General features: G+C 47.1%; 1 protein-coding gene across 1 annotated transcript in view; it reads left to right on the top strand.

The window, feature by feature from the left end:
- The window catches only part of NRG2 (neuregulin 2), a gene marked incomplete at its 5' end in the record, with an annotated part of 172618 nt that overhangs the window by 147637 nt on the left and 3395 nt on the right, over window positions 1-21586 (top strand). The window contains 5 exons of the mRNA XM_082006172.1: window positions 11259-11282; window positions 15645-15747; window positions 16697-16820; window positions 18113-18240; window positions 20893-21117. Of these exons, the coding sequence (XP_081862298.1) occupies window positions 11259-11282; window positions 15645-15747; window positions 16697-16820; window positions 18113-18240; window positions 20893-21117 (604 nt within the window). The remainder of the gene's footprint in view (window positions 1-11258; window positions 11283-15644; window positions 15748-16696; window positions 16821-18112; window positions 18241-20892; window positions 21118-21586) is intronic.

The following is a 21586-nucleotide window of genomic DNA, read 5'->3' on the forward strand; positions in this document are numbered from 1 at the left end:
GGTTCTTCTGTTCTCCAAGAAACCTCTTCTTGTCTTGTGCACTCCCAGCTCTGCTTGGCCGTAAGAGGAGCTGTGATTGTGTCCAAGAGGAGAATTGGGGCTCTTGTTATCTCCCCATTTCTTAGAATGGGTTCTGCTTTCATTTCTGATTGAACTTAATGCTGCTTGCTCTTTTCATGCAAAATGCAAGTAAGGCACAAGGTTATGTGGTGTGCTGTGTGAGAACAGTCTGTGTGATAAGCTGTATCTGCTAGAGTTACTGTCTCGAGATGGACGATGTTGTGCAGCGTGAGAGGTGCATGTTTTCCCACGACTCTTGCGAGGGGATGTGCGAGTCTCTCTGTACCAGACGAGGAAATCACAGCGAGGGCTGTAATGAAACTCCCCTGAGGTGAGGTTGCGTTTTTGTTTCCAAAGCTAAACCAAGCGTTAGTTGCTGTTCAGGTGAGATGGTTGCAGGCTGGCTCACATGCATGCCTGGAGCCCCAGAGGTCACGCTGGTGGCTGCCACTGTCTCAGGGCTTCCCACACCTCAGCGCCATGCAGGATATGGGCTAAATGTGCTGACTGGGCTTCTCAGACTATAACCCTCCTGGACACAGAGATGTTCCTGTCTCTTCTAGGGGGTTGGACAGCCTTGCATATTGGGTTGTGTCTAACTACAGTGACCGATCCTTTAACCTCGTATTCAGCAGGCGTACATATCCCCGAGCCCTTGCGCTTAGTGCTTCCCCGTCTCCAGTTTGCAGTTCCTGCAGGCTGCCGGTCTCTAGAGATGCCTCGCTTACAGTCATCATCAGCTTGCTTTGTTCAAGGCAGATAATCTTCCCGGGTCCATGTTCAGACGGTGTCCCCGCACCGGTGGGGTCCTCGTTTGTGTAAGGGCTGACCTGGAAGGAGGCGCAGTCGCAGCGCTGGACATCAGCCACAGTGACCCTCTATGGGACCCATCCTGCCTCCACGCTCGCTGTTTGGACCTAAAAAGAGGCTTTTGAAAAAGAGCCGCAAAAGAGGCTTTAGTTAGTGGGAACCAGAGGAGAAATGCCTCTCCATGTGACCCCCTGATTGCCAGTGCCCCCTCTCCCACCGCTCTGTAAGAAATGCTGCAGTCCTCACCCTGAGCTGGCGATAGCAGCAGGCTCATCAGCGCTTGCTCGTGGCTGGCAAGCGCTCGCGTTAGGCTCCCTTCTGCCGAGCGTACAGACAGATGCGAACGGGCTTTGTGAGGCCCGTGGGACGGCGTGATGTTTATACGTTGCCTTTTGTTCCAAATTGGCTTCCGAAGTTGAAACCTCCATCGATTTATTCTTTCAGACTAAAACATACAAGGAAGCTCTTTTTAAAATGACAAAACAAGATGTTCTGTTTTGACCTTTAACCTGATGCAAAGGAGTTTCCTTTCTGCTTTAAAGCCCCTGGTGTCAGGGTCCCCGGCTGCACACAGCAGTGGGATGCTCACTCAATGGAGGTGATTTGTAGCATGTTTCATGAGGTCGTGTCCAACAGGCTTAAACATCATTGCTACCATGCTGCAAAAACAAAACGGGTGAAAATGAGTTTTATGTCAGGAAAATGCCTTTTCAGAACATTAATGGCAAGAGTAAACAGCGCGTATTTTTTTCCCCAGCCTACAAAATCCAGCTTTTTATGGGAATGAGATTTGTTTAAATTTTACTCATGTGTTAGAGGAACAATGCCAACTTTAAAACCAACAGATGTACATTTCCTTACCTCAATTCTGCTTCAACCACAGGATAGTAAGGTAAAAACAGGTTAACAATCAAGGCTACCTGTCTGAACTTGGATGAAAATCATCTAAGAAGATGATTCATATGTGTTTATGGCTGTTTTCACTTTCAGGTCACAGTTGGGTAATATACGTAGCGGCAACACTGCAAAAAAGCATGCACTTAACTTGCTGTTCTTCGGAATAAGAAAGGCATTTCACTTGAGTCTGGACTGTGCAAATGCTTACTTTCTACTTTAATCAATAATTAGGGCACAGTAGAAGTTGCTGTTGCTTTATAATTCACTCAGTGCTTCATCCCATATGCGTTCTGATGGGTAAATGAGGTTCAGGCTTTTCCACTGGAAATAAAATAGCTCTGTCCTGATTCATGTTTTGGGAACTTTTGCCAGCACTTGACAGATACTTAAATAGTAAATAATGACACCTACACTGGTATTGTTTTGAATGCATTTGTGGTATTTTAGGTTTTCAGGCCTAGATCAGAGCCTTCTGATCCTTTACATAAATATTAAATATTACAATATGACTTTTAGTAGGTATATCCCAGCACTGAGTGAGAGTCTCTGCAGAGTGGACTAAATTTAATTATTTGCTGAATTTGGGCCAGAGATGGAGATGGTGCAGCATCCCAGCATCATGCCAGATGTTTATCTTCATTCTGGAAGCAGTTTCCTATCTATCTCACCAGTTTAAACCCTTATTCAGTTTTTGCTCAGGTGAAACTCCCCATGTTCTCTAGGAGTTCAGGCTATCTTTGTCTATTTGACAGGTAGCTCTGGAGGTTTGTTTTTCTCTGGTTGTTTGAAATACCTGCAGTTATGAAGATGAAAATCAGATGTATTTAGATAGGTTTTCTTGGCTGTGATGCTTTTTTATGTTGCTGTTACAACCGTATGACCAAGTGCCTACTGCCAGACATTCTGGGTATATACCCCACTGCTTGAAAATGAAGACGAAATGTTGAAGATGGAGGTTTTTTCTATGTTGTGCTCACACTGTTGCTATTTTCTAACAGATTGGTACAGAGGAACTCACCAGGAATTGTATTACTGGGCTAGCTTGGAGACCTCCCAGTCTGTCTCGGCTCAGCCCTTATTTGAATGAATAGCGTTTGCTTTTGGTAGGAATTTGCAACAGTAGAACTCAAGCAAGTATCTGTCTCAGCGGTTGATTCCTACCTGGTTATAAGGAGTTTACATTTTATTTTGCTTGCATTGTAACGCAAATGTAATGGGAAATGTGTTGAGATACTGGAGAAAAAAAGCAAAGCACGCTAAAACAGCTACTTATCTGAGGAAGTGGAGGCATAGTGCAAGCAGACAACATCGCTCTGGCCTCCTAAGGTGCCACTTCTGAGCAGGGCGGGGGTACCTGACTGTGTCAGCTCTCCAAGCCTGCCTTTATGCTAAACCTGTGTTAGTCTAAGCCACCATGGTGGTCTGTTTTCTAGCAAGGCTCATACCATAAGGAGATCTAAGGCAGCACGTTTATTTTGCACAGCAGTGGCTGGGTCTGTGCAGACAGTTGGCTACCACCAGGCAGCAGACCAACAGCAACCTGCTAAGTGGCAGCAACACAGATGAGAGCCTTTGAGACATTGATGCATAGTAATCCCACATCCAGTAACTACGGGCAAAGTCTCACAGGGAAAATGAAAAGCTTTATCCTGTTTATCGTAGGTCAGTTTTAGGACAGTATGACAGATGGCTTTCCAACATTCATCAAAACAGAAAACCTACCAAAAGGAAGGACGAAGAGATGTCAGAGCAGACAACTGCACATTCACTGAGATTAAAATAGTTGAAAGGTACATATCTGAGAAGAAAAAGATGTTCTGACTTCAGATGTGCTGACTTCAGCCTGGTTAGATCCCTTTGTCTGCATGAAATTTCACTGATCTCAGCTGGTCTCTGTGCACGGTCCTCCATTCACGCATAAGGAATTGGCTGATGGATCAAGGTTAGAAGATCATGTTGTCTAGGCTCTAACTAACCTTTAAGAGGAAAGCCTTACAGAGGTTGTAGAATATAACTGAGGGGCATTAAAGAAACATTTGAAGCAGTTTTAATTTAGACTGAAAGAGAATTAATGGCAGTGAACAGAGGGGACAGTGGTTGTCTGCAATTTCTGTATAAAACAGAGGAACAGCCTGGTAGATGAGAATACAGAGATTTATTACCATGGGTGATGAGTCATTAAATCATCTTACTACAACGTTTTTCACATCAAGGTCTTCATATTTCTATGTCTCCATACAATTATAGTTGCAGATGTAATTAATATACATACTACATGGTACATATGACAGTAAAGTCATACTGTCTGCTAGTTTCAGGAGTTGGATCTTGCAGTTATGATGCAACTCTGATGAAAGCAGAGGGCTGGGAGATCCCAACTCCAAAATGTGACCTAAAGCAGGAATCCTCCCTGACCCTGGTCATGAGGAATGTAATGTCTGGGCAAGGAGTAACCAGCTGTACTGGCAGTTTGAGTTCACATCATGAACTCATCTTCTGACCCCTGTTCTTCCTGCCCCCCTCTTTGCAGCAATAGTGCAGCCAGACCTTCATTGTTTTTTCAGTAGTCTTTCAGACATCTGTTCTAGAGGACTGAGTCCAAATTCATACCCCAGGCTCCCTTCATAGTCACTGCAGAGGGTTTGGCTCTCAAGGAAGAGCATTTGGCTAATTGAACTCCAATGCTGCCATCAGGATGAGATGTCTCATCCTCCAGAGATGCTGCGGGTGATGAATACAAACTCATAGGTTTAGCTGCCGGATGTCCCTCCCGGAGCCCTGATACAGATACCTGCAGCATCACAGATGACAGCTGTCTGGCTGTCCATGCACTAGTGAGAATAGAAGTTTAACGCATCAAACTGTTGATCCACAGCCTGAATGGATCAATAGCGTTAGTACCCCGGGACCATTTTGCCTTTGCAGTCAGACCTTCATCTCTGCTGACTTTCTTGAAAAGCTGTGCTGGCACATGTATTTCATGGCTGCCTATTCTACATCAGATTAAGATCTACCTCTGTCTTCTGTCTTCTACAAGACACTTTTCAGGTCTTTGAAAAACCCTGATGGAAGTTTACTAATAAATTTCCAGGCTTTGGGCTGTCTGGTTCTAAAGGTTTTATAAAACACATTGGCAGCTATTCCACTCCTGGTGGGGCTGAGGTACTGAAAGTTAAACATTGTGAGCATGAACATTTATACCTTTCCTACGTCTGCACATCTGGATTCTTTCCACTTGCGATTTATGGAACAATTTAGAAATTTGGGATGAAGTTTTATTTTTATGCTTGTCTCTTGTCTGTGGAATCTGAAGTTTCATCTTAACTTTGCTATTTATTCACCTCCCAAAATAATTGTCACTGATCTGGAGGATAAATGTCATACCATTCATCTTCTTGTTTAGTGAAATATTTTCATTTTCTGCTTTGCGGCCTAATTAAAGCTGAAGTCTGTAGCCTGCCTGTAATTATCCTGGAATAGAGCTGACATTCATATACGATGTAATCTAGCATATTCTCCATTTTTACCCTATATTTCATTCTTGGTTTCTTTACAAATTGAATTCTAATTCATTGGGAGTCTTCCTACTGGTCTGCTTTGGAAGCACAGAGCAGTATTTCCTGCTATCCGTTGGGAGAGCAGGCTTTCTCTTCAACTTTGGGCTCCCCTAAGAGTCCGTTATTCAGGCATCAAATGCCTTTTTTGAAAGGGAGAGACACAGCTACTCTTGTTGCATGGTACTCAGTGCAGTCATCTGGAAACATGGAAGAGAAGAGCTTGAGCTGAGAAATCAGTCTTGCAGTCACAGACTATCTATCTGGTCGATTCTGCTTGCCGTAATGGGAAAGCATATCCTGAGTTCCCAGCTTGGTACGTCTCCCAGGACGCCCTAACTGTAGCCAACAAAAGTTTAGTGTGATGGGTCTGGCTCCTGATCGATTTGCTGTGTGGCAGGACATTTCCCTTGCGTAGCCATTACAGATTCCTTCCAACAACAGATGACAAGCACGGGGTATTTCCGAGTTGAGAACCACCATCTGCTCTTGAGCATCCACTGCACTGTCACTGGGTGTGATCTGTGTAACGATCTCAGCAGCACGATTCCTGCCCTACCATAACACATCTCCTGTAGAACGGAAGTCTGGGTCTCCCCATTCTTTCCAAGGAAAGAATTTCCACACATCATTCTTTCCAAGCAAATTGCTTTCATGGAGCCTTTCCAGCCAGAAAAGCAGGAGTTGTTTCTACTTGCAGTGTCTGTATCAGGCTTTCTGGCCTGGAAACAGAATCGCATGTTCCCACAGTGGCACACAAACTGGCTCCAAGGCTGCCAACTAAACCGTTGTAGAAGCAGAGCAGTGTAGGTTTATCGGGTGAAGAGGCTTCTTATTTTTCTGAGGGATGGTGCCATTCACTCCGAAGTCACCAGGCTGCAGCCGGAGCAGTGCTGGTCATCACCCTGACACGTAAAAGTGACCATTCTCACAGGTGGGTTTTGGGCGCTTGCTCCTCACACTGACGTGAGGTGTCCCCGTGAGCAGAGGGATAAATGTACGGCTTCAAGCTCTTCTGGGAAGGTCTAGATCTGAATTTCAGCGTCTCTGTTCACTTCAATTCCCTTATTCAGCAGTAGTTTCCTACTTGTTGTTTGTGATATAGAAATGGTAAGTGGCCGAATACTGCTCTTTTTTTAACCTCCCTCTCTGTTTTCTCCTCCACCTCTTACTCATCTGAACCCTAAAACAATATTTAGCAGCATTTCAAAGTCCACAAACATTCTACAGCTTCCTTTCAATGACACAATAACGACTGGCCACTTAATTACAGGGTGGTGACTATTCTGTGGTGTGTCTGGGTAACTACAGGGCATTTGTATTTTGTCGTAACAGGGTTGTTCCTCTCCCCTGGACGGCAGTCCAGGTTACCCTTTGGGATCTCCTACAGTTGATTGCATGCTAATCCACATCAGCTTGCTAATACTCTATCATTAGGTATCTGGACCCTTGAGGCCTACCAAATTATTTTTATCGATACGGGACTGGACAAGCTAAACGGCTGTGCAGTTTATGGAGAGTTTGCAGGCTTTGTGTACTTGGAGATCCCATGTACTGCCCAGCCCTTAACGCGAGCACAGTGTCCGCTGTTCCCAGCCCCACAGGACTGTCTTGCATTGCTCCCTGTACTCCCTGGGGGAAGCCTGGACCAGGCTGCAAGTATTACTCTTGTCAGTACAATTTATTATCAATAGTCTGTCTTGCTGGTCCTCAGATGTTAACTCTCCACTTCGCTTCATGCCTTGGAGCATGCTCTGTGACCCAGATAGCCCGCTGGGGGACCCAGCAATGTTTGGGGGGGAATAATGCGTGCAGTAACTAAATGTTCTTGGGCAACCTGAAGTCCATGTGAGCCCAGGCCTAGTTTTCGCAGCTGTTTGCTAAGGCTTTTATCCTTCTTAATCATCCAATAAATCTACACTTCAGTGCGAGCCATCTTGTCTTGAGGTGTTACTCTTATAAGGATATTTTAGATTAAATGTTTTTGTCTGTTCGTCTTTTAAAACAGGTAAGATACATTATGGAGAAAAACAGAGTCACAAAGTCACTGCAGATCAAGACAGTATAGGACTTTGTCTTCTGTCCAATGATGAGAAAAAAATCCACCAGAAAATTTGTGACAGTGGGTCCACAGAGTACCCACCCTACTGGTAGCATCTGAATCCAACTGAATTTTTTCTTTCAGTCCATTGCTGAAGTGATGAATGTCAACCTTTGGGGGACTTGAGTGTAAGATCCATGCATCGCTTGACTCTCCTGCAAGCCCTGCTTTGAACATCTGAGTGGCACCAATTTGGGTGGTGGGATCTACCCTGAATCCCACGCAGATATGCTGCAGCTGAGACGAAGAGTGTGAAAATGAAACATTTTTGTCATCTCTCTTGTATTTTTTCCCCTTTTCCCTTCTTCCCTTCCTCAGCTCTCTCATGCTCGCTGCCTTTCTCTGTTGGACAGCGTTGTCATACATACAGTAGTTAGGTGTTTGAACATTTCCAAATTACTGGTCCAGTCTCCTTCGGGATCTACACAGAAGAGCCTAGCTTAGCTTTTAGGTGCAAGAAATAACGTAAATACTGCAAAGTAATGCATTAAAGAGGCCAGTAGATACGGTTTCCTTAACACTGGTGGCTGCATTAGGAAGAATGGGTTCTATCTTAACTCCAACATTTTCGGAGAGGTTTGGCATGCACATTTGGAATAAGATTTTCCAGAAAACATGTCCCCACTTCAAATAGTTTGGGGAGTCTCACAGCAGTTCAGGGTGCTTAGCCCTAGCTCCCTGCTGTGACGGGGGAGCATGTGTGGAGTTCAGACAGAAGGTTGATGATGTGAGAAATGTAATACACCCATCTCCTCAGCCTAGAGCTACGATCTCAGTGCTGTCTCACTGTAATTTATTTGCGTGGTAGCCTCTGGATATATTGCTTCCCATGGAGCTTGTCCCGTGGGAGTTGGAGAGTACTGCTGCACTCTGTCAGCACTCCTGGCATGTATCAGTTTATCTCTACAGACAGGATTCATCCATTTAATTTTAGCTATCCCAAAGGCTCCTTCTGCCACAGGCCTGGGATACAGTGCACCTCCCCATTGCAACCACCTCTGTCAGCGTGGAGTGAATCACCATCTGGAGGAGCTGGAAGACTTCTCTGGACCTCATGCTTCCCTCTGTGAGGCTAATGGCGGCAGAGGGGACTGTTGCCCAAAGGTTTCTAGGCATCCCCAGAGCCAGGTCTGCCAGACTGCCAGTCTAACTGGGAGGGTGAGTAAAATGTGGGTTGACTGAACTGTTGCAGGACACAGTGCAGGTGCTACGTCATGCTGAGCGTCTTTTCCACCTAGCAGCAAATATAACGCAAAGCTTTTAAAGATGTATAACTTTTCCAGATCAACCTTTTAAAAAAGCAAAGGAGACTTTTTTCAAACATGCTACACAAGTCAGAAATATCTTTTGCTCCAGACCAAAATAAGTTGTTGCCTCCAGGAGAAATTCTGATTTCTCAAACATGTTTGCTAGCAGGTGGTATATTGTTGGTATAAAGTAGGCATGCACTGTGTGCTAAGACATGTTTGTGAAGATGATACATTCTGCTGAATGCAGAATACATTTTGAAGCAATGTTTTTCCTGGAGCTGGGGTCGTCTTGTTGGCCTCTGGATGGTAACATGCTGAATAATTTTGAGCAGCCTCTTCTCAGAGAAGAGACAGACCCTCCAAATCCCAGCCTACTCTTGAAGTGTCTCCTCCTTCACTGTCCCAGCACAGAAGGCAATACCTGCCCAGGCTGGGAGGAACTCCCGAGCCGGGGAAGGGGAGAGTGGCTCCTTATTCGATGGGTGGTACAGAAGCAATGTCTGTAGACTGAAATGGTGGTAGAGAAGTGTTGAGTAGCCATGGACGTCGGATGCAGGAGCATAGGCTGGGGTAAGGCTTCCTCTATCTGCAAAGCTGCCAGTGGGTTTATAGGCATAGGGAGGCACGCTCGTTCCAGCTGCTGCGTGGTTGCATGGTTTCTCTCCTGCTCGTGGAACCTGTAGCTAAAATCCAGTGGTCCAGCTGGCTGTATCTGCTCCATGGGGTTAGGGAGCCAAAACCAACGGCAGTTCTGATGTGAGCAGGACGGTGGGAAGGCTAAAGTTCCTCAGCTCCTGCCCACTGCCTCTGCTTGCACAGGCATTTCTGAGTTTGAAAAAAACCAGGGAAATGTTTTGAATTGCATCCATTTGTGGCTGTAGATGTTGCAGCAAATCCTGGAACAGGGAGGAAATGTGGCAGTGTAGGCAGTATGCAGCTATCAAATGGATCTATAGCGTAGATAGAGGGATGAAATTTGTCATAGTGTCAGGTGAAACAGTGTGTGTAATGGTAGCACGCCTTAGGAAAAGGTCAAGGCTAGATGTGGTAACCAAGGTGTTTAGGATGAATGTATTCTGTCCAGTTCTCTGCTGCCCACCACATTGTGTCCACGTCACTGCAACTTGCACAAAATGACTGTGAAACGCGTGGTAGAGTTTGCCGTTCCTTTTGCACAAATGTGAGATGTGAAGCAGAGAGCAGCCAGGTTTTGTGGCCTTTAAATTATACAAAATTTAATAAAAATCGACCCCACCCAACTCCCGCCACCCCCCAAAAAACCCCCAAGCATCAGCATTGATTTGAAGAGAAGAACCTGCTTTAGAAAACGTGTTTACGTGTTCCATAACGATTAGTGCCGATTTCCCCCCTGCCTAAATTTTGAACAGCATTGCAAAAGAAAGCCCATATTTCGGTGCAGCAAAAAGCAGTTCCTACGGAAAATATAGTAAATAAATCCGGACATCGCCAAGCTGCAAATAATCTTGTGTGTATGGTGACCGGGAACAGCAAAGCTCACTTTTGTGTACGATGATAAATACGGAGAACCTTAATGTTTATGTAAGAAATACTGTCGTTAGGTGAGGCCTGTGCCAGGAAAATTGCTAAAGTTCAGGATACCTGTTTTGGGTAACTGTGGTGTTGATTCGTTAGGTCAACTACTTCGCTCAGCACTCTCTCTGCAAGACGAACTGCAATCTTGCCTGTAACGAATACGAATCTGAAAGCAGATGCTCCAATGTGCGCTTTCTTTCAGCATGCTTGTTGTTTCTAAAACAATGCAGAGCCGCAGCAGACGTGACATGTGGAAGATCACAGACTTGAGGGGAGCTTTCAGTGCAGTTTGCGCTTTTAGATCTGCAAGGGATTCACCGCCTGCCCCGGGCAGCTGGTCGCTTGCAGCGTCGGCGGTTCGGCCGCAGGTCTGCGCCTCCAAGAGCGGCGCTTGCACGACGGACGTGCCGTCGGGTGATGTACAGGCAACGCTGCCAGACGACTCCCTGCATCCGAGACCAGGCCTGCGGCCGCGGGCAGCGGGACGGCGCTGGCAGGCCTCCGGGCGCCGCGCGGGTGCCTGCCCGCCGGCCTGCCCCGCGCTCTGCGGCGCACGGCCCCCGGGCCGAGAGGGGCGTGCGAAACCACGCGGGGCATGTTCTGCCTGTAGAAAGTGAATGAATGGTTTTTACCGGGTTCACGCAGTCTCTGTGTTTTGACCTGCCAGGAGTTGTTTCAGAGCAAGTGTACCTTTTTTTTTTCTTTTTTTTTTTTTTTCCTGCCTAAGCTGTGAATTCCATATCAGGTACTAACAAACATGGTTCATCTCAAAAGAATTCATAATTAACTAAAAGAATTCATAATTGACTTCCACTGCAATTTGTTTGGGTCTTTCTTTACATAAGATACAAGCTCGGGTGGGAATTTGAAATGCTCTGAAGCGTACACTGTCTTCCGTGTAACTGCTGCTGAGCCTACAGAAAAGCTAACCTGCTGTAACTGCACAGTGTGTGTGTTTGTATACTAGAGATCTCTGACAGACCTGTTTTTCTCTTTCTCTTTCTCTTCCTTGTCTTCTTTCTGCATTGGCAGAGCATCTTGGATTTGAATTAAAGGGTATGGAACAACCATTCATTTATTAATCAGAAGCCATTAAAAGCTGCCCACATTATATTTATGGCTTTAATGGGATGATTAAAAAATCAGCTGTTCTGTTCTCTTCCCTGGCATGAAGACAGACGTTTGGATTGAAAAAAAAAAAACACAAAACAAAGCAAAACACAAAATCAAAATGTAAATGTATAAAAATGCACGTGTATTTTTAGCAGCACTTTTTTCTTTGTTTCAAGCAGCAGCCTGGTGTGTGTGGCGTGACTGGGATGTTACAAGTGCCATACGTCTCCTCATTCAACATGCTTTTGTGTATTTAACTGAAAAGCTGGAGTTTGTGCCCATCCGCAAGGCTGCCGGCAGGCACCGCTTGGGAACGGGCAGGCATTCCAGGAACAGGAAGGCAAGTTTTAGGAAGATCAGGGCTTTTATGGAAATCACCATCCTAGACGCACTAGCCTCCGCTGGATCCTACGAAGGGTTAGGACAAGCTGTGCCGTTCCTTCTCCCAAAGGTTAGCGGCTTATTTCGGTCTTGACTAGGAGGAAATTCTTCCAAGAAAGGCGGCATGAGACGAGTTAGTCTAGAAGACAGCGAGCCCAGGGGAGTCAGTAGTCTCCTGCCGGAGTGGAGGGTGTACTGCTGAGCATCATGGTGGCAAGCTGAAGTCTGGAAAAACATTGCAGTAACTTAAGTGCTTTTAAAAAGATCCCCTTTGGGCAATTACCTGCTCCTGCCCAGTTGCTCATAATCATATTATTTTTCTTCCATTCTCCGTGGTCTGTTTTTAGAAATACATCAAGTATCTCTTGAGGAAACACCTGGGAAGTCAAATCCTTGAGGCTAGGTTTCCCTTGAGCGTACAGGTCAGCCACAGGGAGGGTTTGGTCAGATGAGAACAGAGATTTATCTTTATCACTTAACTTAAAAACATTGACCCAGCAATGTCAGCCAGAGCAGATCTTCACATGAAGACACTTCTACTCCATTTGCTAGAGGTATAGGGACACCAATCTTTCACTTCTGGATCCTAAATCGTAATCTCAGGTCCCTGAGGTGGAGGGTCATGCACTAGCTGAAGCTGGAGAAACTTTCCTCCAGCATGTTTTTGGATGCCTGATCCACCGGGATTGGTGTGTATGCCCCAGCAGTTCTTCTCGGCTGCAGAAAATGTGTGCATTTTGTGGTCAGGTGTTTCAGAGAAAGTGGTGCTGCTAATGCTAATACACTTAAATAAACCTTAAAATTGAGGATTTTTGACATCCCTTTTTTGTTGACCTTTTGTCCTTTTCCTCATCCATTCTCAATGTCATCACAGAACCGCACACATCCAGTTCCCAGTCTGCAGTCGTCTCTTCTCTGTCATTCGTCTTTCACTTTCATGCGTTGCTGTGACACCCATGGCTGGACTGTGATTCTGTCGGCATTATGTGGCACCACATGGTTTGTCCATAGTGTTTGCTGCTGTAGAGTGACGATGCTGCTGATGAAGACGTGGTGTTTGTAGAGCATAGAGACACAAATGGACAAGTCCTGCTCCAGGATCTTACCTTCTCATATACAAAATTGTAGTGTGCATTCTCTTATTTTCTTTCTGTCGCTGTTGAGATGGTTTTGTGCAACATGAAGATGCTGTGTTATCGAACATCAACTTTAATGAGATGTTAGGAGCCAAGCTAGATTACTGTCAGCAGGTCATTTAATTTTTAGTTTTGCAGCAGTGATGCACAGCCTCACACTTCACTGCTTCATATAGCAGAGCTGTCAGCTCAAGACAGAGAGGCTAAATTTGCATTTCTGATGAACTGAAACATTCCCCGTGCAATTCAAGTGAAGGTTCAGGACAGTCAGACATGCCCGAGTCAGGGTCCCATACGGACATGATTACCAGAACAGAGGCTGTGATTCGAGCCTTTGGCGAAATATTTTTTCATGTATGTTATTACCTACATGACAAAAAAAAAAAAGTAAAAAAAAAAAAAAAGTCATAGTTTTGATGGCTTTGCTCTTTCTCCCTCCTCCATGATTCAAAGGGAATGATTTATGTGCTTGGAAAAATAATCTTTGTAGCAAAAAACATAGCTGGTGAAGAATCTTAGAAAAAATTGGCATGATGGATGGGTCCATGGTGAAAACTGACCTCCTGCCCAGCCTTTTTTTTTTTTTTTTTTTAAATATTAGTTTTTGCTGGGTAGTAGCAAAATTCTTGCCTTTCATAACCAGGACATGATCCTAGGTGGTTTTCCTGATTCTGATAAAATCTCTGAAACTCCTGTCTGAAGGAAAGAGCTGTACAGCTGGTGTGCAGGTCCCAGAGGTGTGCAACAGCAAGAAAACTTGTCTGCCATGGTTGCTGATGCCTGGAATAATGCATCCGTGCAATGGAAACGCATCGCTGAAGGAGATCTTTCACCCCAGAGTGAGTTCTTTCCCCATGCCAGCTCCACCAGGTTCCTTGCAGTAAAACACGAGGAGTATAAGGTTAGCCAGCACCCAAACCCCCGCTATGAGCAGGTCCAAGGCCGTACAGGCTCTGACTCTGAGAAGGTGCTGCCAGCTGGCGAAGCTGCTGTGGTGCAGTAACCTTCAGCCCAAGTGAGACCCATGGCTCGTGGCTGCTGGACCACACCACCATGGAGGTGGCGCCAGGGAGCGTCTCACCTGCCCATCACTCTAGTGAATGGTGGAACATTGCCTTCCTGGCCACTCCACCGGCACCCTGAGCCCCTCATGAAGCCAAAGGCTGGTGCACAAAAAAAACGGAAGCAAGCTCTGCTGATTATGTTTTGCATCCTCATGCCAGGGCTGTCATTCTCGGCCCTCGTTTAGCAAACCTTTCTTCATACCCACTTTGAGAGTTAGAAAGAGAGAAACATTTTTCCTAGCACTTTTTTTTTCCTCCCAAATGCTTTTTCTTCCTAAAATGGCAAGCTGAAATTGGTCTAAATATTCAGTTATCTGGAACGTTTCATTGCTTCCCCCTTGTTTTTTTGCTAAAGTCTCGTCCCAGGGATTTCTGGGACCAGAGGTGTTCCTCTTCTTGTTTTGTATTTCATTGTTTGGTAGCGCTGGGGATATCCTATATTCCATTCAAGGTATTTAGTGTGGCATGGTGAACCATGTTGAGCACAGCAACCATGGCACGAGTTTTGTTGCCTAATCTATATGAAAAAATATTTCAATGAATATTAAAGAAGGCACAAACCCCAATAACTTCAACATCAGCACATAGTATGGGGGCACGAGGACAACATTCATAGATGCTGAACTAAAATGCTCATGGCAGCAGTGTGCTGAATCCTTCCCTCAGTCATCCAGCTGGACAACCAAATTGCCTCTGTTGATCTCAGCGGAGATTGCTGGATGTCACCAAGAAGAGCATCTGCTCTGGCGTAGCCACAGAGGAAGAGGTGTCCTTGCCGTGCGATTGCTGCCTAGGTGTGGTTCAGTTACACTCCAAGCGACATCCTAGCGTTTCCTTGGAGCTTTGATTAATGTGGATGAATTACCTCGCTGCCAGCATGATCTGGGTTTTGATGCAAGTGACCGACTTTCCTGGTTTGAAGGGTGGTCCATGACAAATGGTGGTATTTGAGAGAAGCAGCAGCATTGCTGCTTGGACTTTGTGTGTGCATCTGAGTTACCTGGTGCAATGGAATTAATAGCTTCCTAGGGTTTCATTAAAAATCCAAACCTGTAATTGGTTACTGTATTTTAATTACTCCACTCCCTTTCCTTTGTTTGACACGCTATCACTTTTCCATCCTCGTTCTGCTTTTTGACTGTTTTAGGATGTCCCTTTCAGCACCTACATGCTTTGGAGCCTGTTGCTTGGTGGTTTCTACACACCGCCGAGCTCCAGGGCATGCAGCCGCTGGAAGGAAAAGGCATTCTGAGCCCATCAGAGCAGAGAGCCTGTGATGCGAGCGTCACGGGGCACGCGTGCGCGTGGCGAGCGAGGCGTGCTCGGGCCCTGCCGTGGTAGGCTATTAAGTTACCGAGAAGGGGGGATCTGCTGGAAGGGAGAGGAGGGTCGTGGGGGTTTTTGAGATTAGTCAGCGAGATATGCTGCGGGAAAAGAAGCGAAAGCGAGAAGCGTGCTTGGGTACGGAAGGGGTGAGCTACTGAGCGAGGGAGGGCAAAGGTGCAGAGAGACAAAAGGAGTGCCGTTCTCTCGAGGGGTGAGTGAGGTTGGGCTGGCTGGTCTCAGGTTTGGGGCAGCTGCTGGAGACGGGCAGTGGATCGGTAGGAGGTCTGACCAAGACCTGTTCTCCACCTCACCCACACGCAGTGCTGGTTCCTGTGCAGCCAGATGCAACCCTGGTGCTGGAGCCCATTTGTAACTGATTTCTTTCTCTCCATTTGCAGAAGCGGAAGAGCTCTACCAGAAGAGAGTTTTAACCATCACGGGAATCTGTGTTGCCTTGCTTGTGGTGGGCATCGTCTGTGTGGTAGCTTACTGTAAAACCAAGTGAGTATGGGTGGTTAACAGGCGATAACTGGCCAGAGGTTACTGAGCAGTAGTGTGCATGCTTCATGCTTTCATGCTCTTCACCCAAATGCTATTTTAAGGCGATGCTGTGTTGTGGTATTCCCAAGAAGGTCTCATGAAGGAGGCCAGTGAAGCCATCTTCCAGGCTGTGCCTGAGCAGGATGTTTTCCTGTAACCATTTGCTTATCCCCTGAATCAGTGTCACTTTGCCCAGCCAGGCGATGCTGTGTTACTGGGAGAAGACGACCCCCAAGCCAGCAGCTCGTCTCCTGACAGGAGAAGCACACTGGGTGGTTGCACAGGAGCCAGGGGCTCAGCTATGTACATTTCAGGGATTTTCAGAGCAATCTTGATGGAACAAGAGGCTTGGGGACCTCTTTTATGGCCAGCCTTCCCTGCCTGGACAGCACCTTTTCCCCTACTTAGCCTGCACCTCACCTCAGTTCAAGGTGCCCCTGGGTCACGAGGGGTCTTGTAGAGTGGATGCCCTGCCAGGGGCATGGGTTGGCTTTGCCACTTTGTGCTTAATGCAGGACAGGTCAAGTGCCTTGCCACCAAGGCCAAGCCAGGACCTGCTTCCCCTTTTCCTTCTCCCCGCTCTTCTCTTCTCCTCCACTCCCAGCGCCACGGTGTCCCTGGCTGCACTGCATTGTGCTGGGACTTGTCCTGCAAAAGGGGACACTGGACCCAGCTTCCCAAACTGCCCATGGTGAGAAATAAATGTTCACTTTTTTGAAAAAGCAGCAGAAGGTGGCAAATGTTGAATTCCTTGTTTCTTCCTGTTTGCAGCTTTCCACAAACACCATTGAAACATCAAGTGTGTCTGAGACTTGCCTTCTCTATCGTCTGTGTCCCTCACGTGTCTCGGGGGGCAGAGTGCCCCGCGAGATAAGTCTTCCTAATAGATTTTTTCCTTTCTGTTTTAAAGGAAGCAAAGAAAACAAATGCATAATCATTTACGGCAGAACATGTGCCCTGCCCATCAGAACAGGAGCCTTGCGAATGGGCCGAGCCATCCACGTTTGGATCCTGAGGAAATCCAAATGGCCGACGTAAGACCTTTTGTCTCCATCTCCCTGTATGTTACTGAGTGCCTATTTTCCACCAGGGATTTAACGTGGATGTGTATGCTTACACACCCGTGAGCACATGCATGAGGAGCAAAACACTAACAAATTTGAACAAAAAGATAGGATTCTGCATAGAAACATGTCCAAAACCAACAGCTGAAGGGAAATGTGATTTTACTTTGAAGCACAGGGTGAAATTAGGACGCTTGGGACAGACTTGTTCTGATGAATCAAGTGTGATCCTGTTTTCCTCTAAGAGAGATGTTTCCGATGTTTCCTGTTTATTAAGCTATCCTGTCGAGCCCCACTTTGCGGCATGACAAATGCAATCGGCATGGCAGTGGCCGGAGCCGCCACTGTGACCACGTTGTGCTGAAGCATGTCATGGTGATCTGGTCAAGTGCCACATTAGCCCACCTGCCCATACCAAGAGTTGCACCCCGGGCAAGATGGGATGTCCTGGTGGGGTGCCAGTGTCACGCCAATGAGAACGATCTAAGAATTTAGGACCGGATCTAGAAGGGCAGTTCAGACACACTCGTGACTTCAGTCACTTGAGATTCCCGTCAAACTCCATGAGCTCAGTAGGACCATCAACGTGCCTTGCTAGACCAAGGTGTTGAAAGGGGTCAGGAAAAGGGAGGGGCAGGGCAGAGCCAAATGAAAAGAATTACTGATGGAAGTAAGTACAATGCATCAGTTACAAGCTCTGCTGGGGTGACCCTTTGGATGTTAAAATTTATCTAGGTTGAATCCCAGCCATGAAGGAGAAGGGAAAGGGAATTTCTAAGAAACACAGCCCTCTGTCCTCAAAGTACTGACTCCCCCAGAGAGCTCAGTGTCCCTGTGAAAAGCAGTGCTTCTTGTTAGATGAAGGAGTAGCTCAGCATAAATATTTGGATTATACCTGGTGTTTCTGTAGGACTCGCATCTCTGGCAGATCTCATGTGGTTGTCCTTTTGCTGGTACTCTGTCGGATGTATAACCTCCTGTAAGCAGAGGTGTTTTTCTGCTCAGTAGCTGCATGTGGTACCACTGTCCTCTGGGGAACCCCTTGGCTCTTCACACCCTGTGCCATGGCCCTTTCTCCAGTGTTCAAAGTACAGGGGCAGAGAAGAACCTCCAGCCTCCTTGTCCCTTTCCATGGGATGTTCAGCTGCCAGGTTCACTCAGTCCTTATCTGATCTCACCAGAAATAATCAAGCCAGCTGAATTTGGCTGTGGCAGCATTGCCAAGCTGGTAGCTGATCTGTGTGATTCTTCATATTTTACAGTATATTTCTAAGAATGTTTCTGCCACCGAGCATGTGATCCGAAGGGAAACAGAGACAACCTTTTCGGGAAGTCACTCCTGCTCCCCATCTCATCACTGCTCCACAGCCACTCCAACGTCCAGCCAGAGGTGATGTATTCCATTTTCCCCTGAACTTTCTCCAGCTGTTTGCCTTAGGATGCTGTGAGATTCAAAGCCAGTAAAAGTTTTTCCTTTCTCCTCCCTGTTTTCACTTGACGTTTGGCACTACACTGGCATATAGGCCATGTCAACGCTGTGGGTCTTTGCTGGCACAGCCAGTTAGTGAGAGGTGTGGAAAGGTGTGATCCTTGACCTGCCGTGAGGTGCCAGCAGGCACCTGCAGCACTGACATAGCTGGAAACTAGGAGGAAATTAAGTTGTGCTTTCATGCTTTGCACAAACGCAAACGGGAGGATGCATCTAGGAAAGGTTTTGCAAGTTGTGTTTGCAACTACATTGGACACCTGCGATAATTCATTACCTGCACACAAGTTATTCGTTTCATGCGTGATATATTTAGAACATATTTGCCTTGTGGAAGGCAAAATACACAAAATACCACAAAATGTTTTGTCCAGTTCCTCAAAGTTAGTGTCTGACTTAGGAGACACAGTTTTTCACCAGAAAAAAGCACTCCTGTGCGATTTATGACAGTGCAGAAAGTTGCGTTAAGATCTTCGCCTCTGAGGTGGTGACACCTTTTTCACTGGAATTCTTTCTGAAGCTCTCAGGAAAACTGAGTCTAGAAGGAAAGTACCAATAATTCTTGCTACACAGGACGAGGCATCATTTTTTTACATTTCAAAATAGCCATCGGGGGGGAAGAGCAGCATGGTCAGAAGCTGAAGTTCTCATGGTTTTTGAGAGCATTTAAATTGCAGATGGAGCTTCTCTACTTTTATGATGTCCAGAAAAGTCCTTCAAATGCTTTAGAGAAAGTTCTGTGCTGATTTGAGTTTGGATGTTCAGGTTCTTCCTCTGTCAATAGCTCTTATGCTTCTTCCAGTAAGTGACGGTGTTTCCCTAGGAGAGCACTTGCCTTTGAAAAGTGACTGCGAGGTGCAGGAGAGACGTATCTACAGCCTGTCAGTGATGTATAGATCACATCATTGCATTGACTTTATAAAGTGTAAAGGTGTCCTTGCTTATTTACTTCGTTAGCCCGAGGTGTTTGCCTCCGCTCATCCCGGAAGCAATGAATCCTTTCAGCTAGAGCTCAAAGGTGGCTCCCGGCAGGTTTCTCCGGGGTTCAGGCATTCATCAGGGCTGAGCAAGTACTCTCGGTGCACCGTGCGTCAGATCAACTTCAGATATTGAACTTAGGTTTTCAGGTGAATTCCCGTCCAGACTCCTCTGGCTAGACCTCCAACAAGTGGAGAGGGAGCCACGAACGACTTGCTGGGCTGGAAACGACTGCCTTTGTCCAGGGAAATCCTACCCCTGGTGAGCTAGACGGTGTGTTTTCCAGCGTTCTTTTGAGTTCCTATGCTGCAGCCCAACCCTGGTTAAGTGAATGCAAGCTTGAGCCAGGCACACAGAGGCTCCTGTGTCTGCAGAGCTGCACCTTGCTGACCTTCCATGCTCACTTCAAAGTCCTGGGACCCTGGGAACATCTTTGGGCGCCTCCTGAAGACGCAAAGGAGGGTCTGGAGGGCAACATTAACACATGACAGCTGTGGGGAGGCACCTACCTTGCACAGCCTCTGGGCTTGGCTACCTGCCACCTAAGCTTCCTGAATGAAGTGCAGCAAGCAGGTGTTTCTTGAAGTCATGCCAGAGGCAACTGCTGGCATAATCAGGCTCCATTTTACTCGATCAGCGCCTCTAATGAGGACGCCGTTTGAAGCTATAAATCAGTGCGGTGGTTGCAGCCAAGCATGTGCCTGGAGCCATCAATAATTAACAAGTTCTTGGGAAGTCTTAGTGAGTCCTGCTCTTCCCCGCAAACCCCAACCCAAAATCTTTTGCCGGCACAGCTCCATCTGGTGCAATTTGGGAGTCCGGAGCTGTGACTCTAAGGGATCACATATTTCTGCGATGGCGAGGGGTCAGCCCGGTGGCCGTGGCGTAGGTGGGCCCCCGGTGTGCGCATGGTCCCATGCATCCCTGGTCAGTCCTTGCGGGATGTCTTCTTTGCATCAAGACTAGGGCAGGTGGAGCTCCAAGCGCTCAGCGAGGTCTAGACAACATATCACAGTTTTTGTCTAGCACCTTGCTGCCAAAATATTTTATAAACCAGTGGAAACTGAACATCTAGAGCTACCTTTGGTATGCTTTTCTCTGCTGCTGGTGAAGTAATTTTGAGCGGATTTTATTTTGGCTCCTTTCTGGCAGCATTTCTGAAGGAGCTGTCACTTGGCAATGCAGATGGCACGTTTGAAGATCCTTTGCGGACTTGCCTTGGCATGGCCAGTGCATTGCTCCACACCCAGAACACTTTGCAAGCACAAAGCAGAATTGCCCTGGCCTCCCTCCAGAGGCTGTCCCGTCCTGTCCCTGGCTGTCAGGAGGTGGTGTGATAAATACCCGGTATGCATTGCTTTGCCTTTCTTTACCCTCTAATCTCCAAGAAGTAGCAAAGAAAGGCAAATCAAAGGCTGGGTTGGGAAGTTGGGCATCCCTAGCCAGATGTATCCTAGTGACAGAGAGAAAGGGGATGCCAGTGCAAAGCAGAGCATGAGCTGTGCCTGCAGGCAGCTCTTTGGAGAAGACCTTGCTGGGGATTCCTTGCTCACTGTCCATATGGGGTTTTGTCCACAGACATGAAAGCCACACCTGGAGCTTGGAGCGGACGGAGAGCCTGACTTCAGATTCCCAGTCTGGGATAATGCTGTCCTCAGTGGGAACCAGTAAATGCAACAGCCCTGCGTGCGTAGAAGCACGGGCTCGCCGTGGGGCCGCCTTCTGCATCGAGGACTCGCGGAGGCCCATGACACAGTATCGTGACTCTGTGGATTCTCTGCGGGACTCACCGCACAGTGAGAGGTCAGACCCCACTGCTTGGTGCCACCCCGGCACAGCAGAGGCGAGCCGTGCCTGCTGTGCCAGACACAAAAATGTTTGCCTCTGCCCAGCCCTAGAGCAGCAGTTCCGTGGTAGCACTGGATAAGCTCCAGCTCTGGTCCTACCAGAGGAAGCCGCTACCCCAGGAGGCCACTCTGGTAGGGGCAGCAGCAAGCCCTGCACCCTGCTCACCTGATGGAAACATAGGTTTGGAGCACAGGGATGGGAGGAGCAGAAAACACCTGGCTGCAGTCAGCAACTGGTGACAAAAAACTAGCTGAGAGCACACCCCAGGCAGCTTGGTGGGCTTGCTTGCAGGTCAAGCAGGGTCTGGCCCTCAGGTATATGGGGAAATACATGGGGGTATATATATATATGGGGAGAAGATGTGTGTCCTCAGTGTAGTCCTGTATGGCCTAGTGAGCAGGGGTGCTGTATGTGGGCACGGCCT

The sequence above is a fragment of the Phaethon aethereus genome (genome assembly GCF_964289735.1).
Source record: "Phaethon aethereus genome assembly, chromosome: 14".
Classification (NCBI taxonomy): domain Eukaryota; kingdom Metazoa; phylum Chordata; class Aves; order Phaethontiformes; family Phaethontidae; genus Phaethon; species Phaethon aethereus.